The sequence below is a fragment of the Aplysia californica genome, unplaced genomic scaffold, assembly GCF_000002075.1.
Source record: "Aplysia californica isolate F4 #8 unplaced genomic scaffold, AplCal3.0 scaffold01266, whole genome shotgun sequence".
Classification (NCBI taxonomy): domain Eukaryota; kingdom Metazoa; phylum Mollusca; class Gastropoda; order Aplysiida; family Aplysiidae; genus Aplysia; species Aplysia californica.
Window position 1 is genome coordinate 64,084 of NW_004798536.1, and position 9,321 is coordinate 73,404.

At 42.1% G+C, this 9,321-nt stretch overlaps 1 protein-coding gene and 1 long non-coding RNA gene across 2 annotated transcripts in view; one reads left to right on the plus strand and one right to left on the minus strand.

Moving 5' to 3' along the window:
* The first annotated feature begins 2,576 nt into the window (after nucleotides 1-2,576).
* LOC101850620 overlaps nucleotides 2,577-9,321 on the plus strand; it is a 27,349-nt gene continuing 20,604 nt past the window's right edge. The window contains exon 1 of the long non-coding RNA XR_001185434.2: nucleotides 2,577-2,676. This is a non-coding gene — a long non-coding RNA (uncharacterized LOC101850620). The remainder of the gene's footprint in view (nucleotides 2,677-9,321) is intronic.
* LOC101850771 (G-protein coupled receptor moody) overlaps nucleotides 5,201-9,321 on the minus strand; it is a gene marked incomplete at its 5' end in the record, with an annotated part of 11,511 nt that continues 7,390 nt past the window's right edge. The window contains 3 exon segments of the mRNA XM_005112418.3: nucleotides 5,201-6,322; nucleotides 6,804-6,964; nucleotides 8,969-9,172. Coding sequence (XP_005112475.1) covers nucleotides 5,426-6,322; nucleotides 6,804-6,964; nucleotides 8,969-9,172 — 1,262 coding nt within the window. The 3' untranslated portion in view covers nucleotides 5,201-5,425.

The following is a 9,321-nucleotide window of genomic DNA, read 5'->3' on the forward strand; positions in this document are numbered from 1 at the left end:
GGGAACAAATAATTAGGCTTAGATCTATAACTAAACACAACTTTCTCCTCTCCAGTAAAAAAGGGTTCGCTACTGAGCGGGATGTGGGGCCGGCCGGACCATTCGTGTTTACAATGGCAGGCCTCTCACTGGTTCAAGGAACAGAGAGCTTGTACAAACGTAACAAGACAATAAATGCTCTTGCACGACGGTAGAGAAAGGTTGTAAATTATTCAGACCAACTGGGCGAGAGCGTTAATTCATTCTAACTAGTTTAACACTTTGCCCCCACGGGACGCTGATCAGCGCCAGTGTGATACATAGCATGTACCACACATGTATCCTTGTCTGTGGGGATTTATAAGTGTTGCGCTGTGTGGGTGGAAAGTGTTAATTAAACAATCCTAACTCTATTCACTTTCATTTTTTTTCTTGCCTCTTCTTTCCCCTTCTTCTTGAACATTTGGAGTTTGGAGCCAAAAAAGAGCCAGAGAGCCAAATGAAATTCTCTGGGCCAGGCACGATCCAAAAGAGCCAAATTTCTAGGATTTGGTTCCAAACTGACAACCCTGACTGACTATTCGGACACAATCAGTGACGAATATGATTCTGTGGAGCATTAGCCTTGACCCTCCCTCAGGGTCATGCCTGCTAACCTGAGCCCTGATCCCTCTAGGGTCATTTCCGGTAAAACGATGGAGTGAGAATAGCGAGTCATGGTTAGAATAACCACTTCCTTTCAGTCATGCCTCTGTGCCAATGGTGGATGATTCAGGGTGCACTGAACATAGCCTGCAAACTATGTTCACAGCTCCGTGAATGTAGTCGTTGCGATTTGAATGAATGGTCGACGATAGACTACAGTACAGTTAGGCCTACAGAGTAGATCTAGAGTAGTTGACAGTTTAGTTGTGATACTGATAGTCACTTGACTTACTAACTTGCAATGACAACTTGTAGTTCTTCATCTAACCTGTCTAAGAGAGAATTGGAGAGGGGCCAGAAAAAAGTTCTATCTTGGGCAAGAAAAAAGAAGGGGGGTGTGCCACTGAGCTAGAGGACGAGTCTTAGATTTAGAGGTCCAACCCGCACGCCGTGGGCAGTGTGGTCAAGGTTCACCTGTCCCGTCAGCAGGCAGTAGTGACAACCTCACATTCCTCAAGTGCTATCCTAACCACTCTGATACTGAAATTGGCATAGGTCGGTGTTAAATTTAGGCCTGTCCGTTGCCACCAGTTCTTGCATCTAGATCTAGATCTACTATGATGGGAGGGGGGGGGGGAATTTCCGCAACGAGCAACTACTATCATATGAGACAATAGAGGATTAGGGTTAGGTCTCTTCTTTATTGTGTGTTGGAGTGGTTGCTCATTACGGAAGTCCTTCAGAGACAATTGACAATTGTTGGGTTTTTGGGTGTTTTTTTTACCAATTAAAAACAGAAACTGTTTAACGGCTCCTTTGTTTTATACCCTTATTGCCCCACCCATAGATGTACCGATATTTCCCTTCAAAACACTTTTTCATTTTCTGCCTGAGAAAGAACTGTCTTGGTCCTGTTCTAATCAAGTTTTATTGGGGGGGGGGGTTACTTATAAAACTTAAGCCCTGCCTCTAGGTAGGCCTAACCTAGAAGAAAATATTATTTAGCCTATTATTTTACTTTCACTCCTCTTTTCTAATGCCAAGGTCAAGGTGTTGTACGGCACTTTCCTTTTTAATTCTTTATCAGCTTTACACAACTTTTGACTTAATATCCATTGCATATCATTTTATTTTTGAAATTTTAAATTAATTTAGGCTGATGGTTTTGTTGGGAGGAAAATGGGAGGCGTTTGTCAGCCAATGCCATTTTTTTAAAGTGACCAAATTTTAGTCAATTGTCGTAAAAAGCATTCATAACTGGTGGTGTTGGTAGCCTTGTGGTAGTCGTTAACCCTTCCAGACCTGTAATCGTGAGAATGTGGGTTGAGGGGTTGTATCCTCAGTTCAGTCCGGTGTGCCGACGTTCTGTCCTTGGTGAAGCCAATTTACACAAATTTCCTATCTTTAGCTTGGTCCTTTAAGAGATGAATGTTAAAACTGGGAGGTCCTGCCTTTCCTATAACCTATTACTATTAGTGTTGGTAGGGGCATTAAACCTCTACCATTTCACAGTTTCGCATTCATAACTACTTTCGCTAGTCTACATAATTTTCTCTCGGTAAAACATGTGATCAGAGTGACAGGCTGCAAGGAAGAAGGCTTGGTATTTTTTATTATTGTACTGAGAATGATTATAATGTGATAATGTAATAGTTCGTCTGCCAATGACCAATGTGTGTGCAGAGGGTGCGAGATTTAAGAGAAATAGAGGAAAATTATGATGCTTTGTGACCTCAGCTTTTATGGCCAGTGAGACTAATTCTGGCAGAGAAAGGTTTGTCACATTTTGAGGATTTAAAAGCTTCATTTCCGCTTGTGCGCTTCTCTCTTGGCTTCGGCATTTCTTATTCATTTCTTTGTAACTTTCCCTGTAGGCCAGGGCTAGGCTGTCAAGTATCAAGGAATTTATGTTGTTCTTCAGAGACATTTATATCAACTTTTTTTTTTCCAATGTTCTCCATTGTAAGATGGAAGAATTAATTAATCTAATTTCTTTCTGCCAACAGGTTCATCAACACCTTGAGTCTCCCTGACAGGTCTAGGAAATCAACGGTAAGTGTATGATATGACTTAAAATAGCTTTGTTTTCTTTTTTTTTAATTTTGATGTCTACTTTGTAGATGTACAGAACTGTTTTTTCCTACACGGTAATATAAAGACCTTGTGGAATAAAATTTCTCCCAATTTTGGCACCCTGAAAGAAAACTTCAGCAAAACCTCTTTCATGACAGATTATGCCAGCTTGCTAAAGAATCCAAGTAGCCTTTCTCTCCTCAAAGTCAAAACATTGTATTGTTACGCATCCCCTGACTCCTGTTGTTCACTTTTGTCAGTGGTGACGTACCGGCTTTATCACAAATTGGACAGTACACGGGTGTGGTCATTTCTTGGACAGAGATGAAATATGTTCCGTCTCCCAACACATTATATCTTTTAGATGGTTCCCTCTTCTCTGAATTGATGTTGTCAACTGCGCCCATGTATCCCTTGACAGTATTTGGGGTGGAAATGGGGATGGTGCTCGGGGGTGGGTAATGTTAATTAGTTTGTTCCAGTTTTGATAACGTAGCGTAGATATACCATTCAGAAAGCAGTTTATGTAGCTTAAGCTTTAAGTGGAAATCTTCCAGGATTTATGATGTTCTGAAACGTTTTTTGAGTGAGGTTAACCATTTTAGATTTGAATAGTTGAATAGTACTAATGATGACTGTAGTAGTGAGTAGTGTCAAGAAAGAGGAAAGTGGATTATACAGTAATTAATTTTTAAATAACCAGTATGTCTGAGTGAGTATTGACGATTTCACAACCTGAGTACTGGCACCTGTATGGGGTTACTTTCAGGTATTTTGCCATTGCACAAAGGAGACCCAAGTTTGATTCCTGAGTGAGGAGAAGTTTTATGGAATATCTTAGGTCTTTCTGTTAGAAGATAATATTCAAGGTTCTATGTCAGTCCCGTTAGGCACACAGAATAAAATCCTATCTTATTTATTACATCGAACCCCGAGGGTGCTCTACCTATCCCTGTCTGGGCACATATTTAGTGCAGTGGTGAAAATCAATCAGCTGACCCTTTCCAGAATGTTTGCCTTCCCCTTTCTTTGGGTGCTTCAGTCTGTAGACAGGACATTTATGCTGCCAATTATGTCCACGGAACCCCCGTAAGGACAACCAAAAAAAAAACCCAACTCATTATATATAGTGTCTTTTACCTCCCCAAAGGCCCTTTAAAAAGAATTTCTCTTACTTCTTCTCATATCCCGATATCCCTGCTACTGCTCAGGAAGTAACTCATTGTAAGATCTTCATCTCTCAGTGCAATTTAATTTTTACCTGCATGGCAGTGTTATCAGACAATTTAAATCACGGCGTTTTCACAGGTATTTGTTAATATTTATACTGACTAGAGAGTGTTTTCAGTTTGCTCTGGAATTGACTTTGAATTTCGCTCGGACAGTGGCCGGAAATGCCTACTCATTTCGATTTTAGAACCACCCGACAATCTTTACCATGTGGGACTTTCACACACCTCCAAAATTTTTAATCTGGAGAAGACTAGGTGTGGGTGGTTGGCGAGTGATCTGGTGTGGTTTGCTCCTTCTTTCCTATCAAACATCTGTCGTCCTAATCTCCCCTCCTTCTTTTTTGTGTATGTTACTTTCTTGTAACACATCTATTCTTCGGCACTTATATATGACCTATTGTGTTGCAAGTGCCGTAAAACTCTTACTAAAACTAAACTAGAAGACTATGTGCTCAATCCTACATACTCTAGGATTAGGGGGGTGCAGAAAACAAGAAGACACCAGTCAGAAGCTGGTGAGGCTCCAAGTCAAAGGCTGACAGGCGAACACCTTGTGCTCTCGCTCCCTCTCCTTTCCCCCCTCTCTTTCTCTTTCTTTCTCTCTCTCTCTTTCTTTCTCTCTCTCCCTCTCTCCCTTTTCTTCTTTATGTCACCACATTTCTGTGTTGAAGAACTTATAGCTAATGATAACTGAAGAAGACCCAAAAGTATTAAGTTTTTATTGTAGGATTGGCATTTGCATAATAGTATGATGAATGAGGGTGTCCTGGTTTGGCTTGCTCCTTTCCTATTATCTTATCTATCTATCATTCTATCATCCTTGTCTTTTCTTCTTTTTAAAAATTGTATCTCACTCTCAAGTAATACCTCTAATCTTCGGCACTTATATGATCTAATTGTGTTGCAAGTGCGGTAAAACTCCCGACTCTACTAAAACTAAAAACTGAATAATGACTACGCTCATACCTAGCATTCAGTTTTCACCTTGCTCCCCATAAAGGAGGGATGGATTAGATTCTTGGCTCGATTTCCCAGGAAAGGCTGCAGCCTCTATTTATATAATATGCATTACATAGGAGTCTGTGTGACAGTGTTTGCTGCTTAATGTTCTGTCCTCTATGTGTCTGCCATTTTCTCTATTTTTAGTTTTATGGCTGTCAGTATGACGACCTTTTGCTCATTGTTCTGCTTTGGTGCCACTGCAAAAGTGTTGAAATAAATTTTTCAAAAACCATGAGAACTTGTTTATATCAATAAAATGTACACTTGTCAAGATTTTATTATAAAGTGTTTGATATTTTATTACAACAAAATTTAGAAACAAATCATAATCATTAGTAACAAACTGGCAACGGGATGATGGGAGTAATGTCAGTCTTTGTCTCCATTAACATAATGTATGGGAAACACGTCACGGTCACAAGATTAGCAACGATGAGATCACTGTTGAAAGATTGTGAGTTGAGTATATTACAAGTACTGTAGTATGGTGCCCTTCAAATATAACTCTGTTTTGGACTGTGTACATCTTGTAACGTGGCTAACTTACTGTCACTCTCACTGCTCTTTAGAAGAGAAGTTGAAACGTCCCTTTGGGAAATGTCACAGTTGGAAGAGAAATTGATACTGTTTGTTCGACTGTGGGCCACAGAAGGCGGCACTTTTTCCGTGCTGACCCTTGCCTTGTGGTCAGGGAGTTCGTCGTTATCATCGGAGTTTTCCTGGTATGCGTAGTAGAGAGTCTCTTCCTCCTGGCTATGCAGCTGTTGTTGTGCCGTGCTCCAGGAGGAGACAAGACCATCGTGGTGGATCTCAGTGTTGACCTCCTGGTTGTCTGTGTTGTGGTAAGTGTGGTTCTCTGTACTGTCTTCTCTAGCCACTTTGCGGCTGTGGTCGTGCACAGTTTTTGCGCATTTCTTGCACCTGCCGTACATGAGACCGCAGGTGATGATCTCGTAGTAAGCCTTGCGGAACTGCTCGTTCATGAAGCCGTAGAGCAGCGGGTTGATGGCGCTGCCCAGGAAAACGGAGGTTTGGCAGAACATATGGAAGCTTTTGCTGAGCAGCTTGCTCCAGTCGATGAGGCTGGACACGGTACAGGGGAAGTAGCTGAGCATGAACACGAGGAAGATGCCGCCCATCATGCGCGTGAGTCGCATCTCCCGCCGCTGGCTCTGCTGCAGCATGAGACTGGTGGTGGAGCAGGCAGCGTGGTGCAGCCGCTGGTGCGAGGCTCGGGTGTTGGCGTAGATGCTGCTGTAAAAGTAGATGATGAGCCCGCAGGGGATGGCGGCCCGCACGATCAGCAGGAAGATCTTGAAGCTCTGGCTGGAGCTGTCTAGGTCCAGGTTGCAGCTTGACAGCAGCGGCACGAAGCCGAAACGGCCCCACACCTGTTGGGCGAAAAGAGAGAGGTCATGAGATTAAGGGATACACAGTGGTCATTCTCCTGAACCATGTTGAACTGCTAGCTGGTAATACAATGTGACTGTCATACATCTCATAATGAAATGGAGGGGGTGGGGGACAGAAATGTTTGCTAATGCCAGCCCCAATCTTATAAAAAACGAACAGATGTATGAGATTGCAACAAGTGGTTAGTGCTGATATTCCAGAAGTCATCGAATATACCCAATTTCATTACCGAGTTAGACAATTGGTTATCATGCAGACATTCCAGGTCCAATTCTGATTCTGAGCAGGTCCAATTCTGATTCTGAGTTAGTTTATGTTATGAAATGTGGAAAACTTCAAGGTCTTGTCTTTTCAGAGATAAGCATTATGTCAGTGTAGGATCGATTAAAATTTCCATCGAACCTGCTAAAACAACCGCACTTTTTAAAAAATGACTGAAACCAGAATATGAATTCTTACCTCGAAGATAGCAGGTTGCAGGCAAATGATGGGAATAAGCCATGATCCAGCCAGCATGATGGCCATGTTGCGGGGCTGGAACATTTGCTTGTAGCTGGAAACACTGACCACCAGGCGGTAGCGGTTCCACGCGATCAGTGTGATGGTCATGATTGTGGTGCCTGGTAGAGGAAGAGAAAGTGGAATATTATATATATAAAGCTTCGGGTTTTGTTGCTCATGCGGAGAAATATTTCTAAGTTTAATGACTTTCTAGCCAAATCGTCGTATTATGTTGGTGTTACTTGTGCAATGGATTTGATGAGGGTTTTTAAAAGCTGATGTTTAAGATTTACTTTTTTTTTTTAAGGGACAAGAAAAGTACTGAATATAGGGCTAAAGTTTACCTTCATTGTTTTGATATTTTGCGTTTTTGATAAAGCCATGGGGCTGCGATCTGATCCAATTGGATACTGGATAAAACAAAATTATAACTTATGGACCTTTGATTTGATTGCGTCTCTGGGCACATTGTTTTAGTGTATGTGGTTGGCGGGTGCTCTGATGTGGTTTTCTCCTTCCTTCTATCAAACATCTATCGTCATTATCTCTCTTCCTTCATTTCTTTGTATGGTACTCTCAAGTAACGCCTCTGGTCTTCGGCATTTTTATAATATGATATTAATTGTGTTGCGGGTGCTGTTGTAAAGCTCATACTAAAACTAACTTTTTAGAATTTCGTAAACGCTTCCAAGTCTGTTCTCTCCTGACTTGCGAGTATGACCTCGAAGTCTGGCTATTTCTTTTTTACTACTGAATGATAAAGCGTGGACTAGTTTGATCCGATCTTGCTTTAACTTTTCTTTTTCCTCCAAATCCCCTCCCCCCCCCCCCCCGAAAAAAACGCGTGTGTTCTTTGTTCGGTTTTCGCTTTCCCTTATAAGGTTTAGTTCTTCTTGTGCCCAGTTGTCGTTACGTCATGGCTTTTGCACCAAAAAAAAACCCAATCTAAACGGGATGCTTTGTTTGTCAGAATCCCTAAAAGATCCTGGCGCCCCTCGGTGAACTTGACAGCAGACCAGACGGTTTCAGTCTGTCGCCGTTTGGCTTTAAGAAAGTTTGAATTTTTCGCTGGCGTTTTTTTCCCCCTGTGCTGATGGCCTGTTGTCATCTCTTGCATCCTTTTGATTGGGGAGGGGGGGGGGGGGGGTGTCAGCTGCGATCTGTCATGTTCTGATATCACCAGTTTACAGAGTTCATTGCCCTCTCCCCCGAGTGTGGGTGATTTGCGGGTGCTTTGGTGGGGGGGTTGCTACTTCTTTCCTATCCAACATCTATCGTCCTCATCTCACCCCCTTCTTTTTTTTTGTGTGTTACTCTCTAGTAAAAACTAAAATCTTTTGGTGCTCATGTGATCTAATTGCGTTGCAAGTGCTTTAAAACTCTCACTAAAACTAAACTTGTCAGCGTGTGTAGTTGGCGAGCGCTTCTTCTTTCCTATCGAACATCTATCGTCCTTATCTCCCCTCCTTTTTTGTTACTCTCTTGTGACACACTAATTTCTAATCTTCGGATTGCACTCTCCTCCAATAGTGGTGTGCCATCGGGAAGCCAGATACAACATCTTGGGATGATAATCTCTTACTTATTTTTTCTCACTGTATCTCATCCACAAGGTTTCCACAGATCGAAATAAGTCTACCTGAACTCTATCAAGTTCCGTGATAATTTAATTTTTAATATTATTTTTTTCAAGTTTGCTGGCTCCTTTGCACCACCTTGTCTGTTGGAATGTGGGTGGTTGACGTGTGCTCTTATGTTCTTTTCCCCTTCTTTCTTAGCAAACATCTATCATCGTTTTCTCTCCTGCTTCTTTTCTGTGTATGTTAATCTACAGTAACACCTCTTATCCTCTGGTGTTGCAAGCTCCTTAAAACTCTTACTTAAACTTAACTATCTACCTGATTTTCTCTGTTAGTATCTGGTAACATCTCTCTAATCTTTGGTACTCATGTAACCTGTGTTGCAAGTGCTGTAAAACTCCCAACTAAAAGTTCATTTTTAAAAAATATTTTTTTTCTAGTAATGCCTATCTCTGGCACTTATATGACCTATTGTGTTGCAAACTGCCGTATAAAAACTCCCTCTAAAACGGGGTGTGGGGTGGGAGGGGAAGGGAGACTTACCAGTAAGCGTGTATCCCAAGAATCCGACGAACTTGCAGATGAGCGGGTGTATGAGCCAGCCGTCGGCCAGGTAGGTGTACATGTTGACGGGCAGCACGAGCGTGACGAACATGAAGTCGCAGATGCTCAGGTTCACCACGAACAGGTTGGACACGGTCTGCAGCTTCTTCTTCAGCACCACCGCCAGGATCACCAGCAGGTTGCCTGTGGTGGTGATTGAAAGAGAAGGAAAATAGTGTTATTTGTAGTTGATGTAGCCTAGCCCCCCGTCGACACAAATTGTATCGTTTATAATTTATTTAACGAGGTAGGCTACTTCGGCCCGCCGTCAGTGTGTATGTTTGTGGAATTTT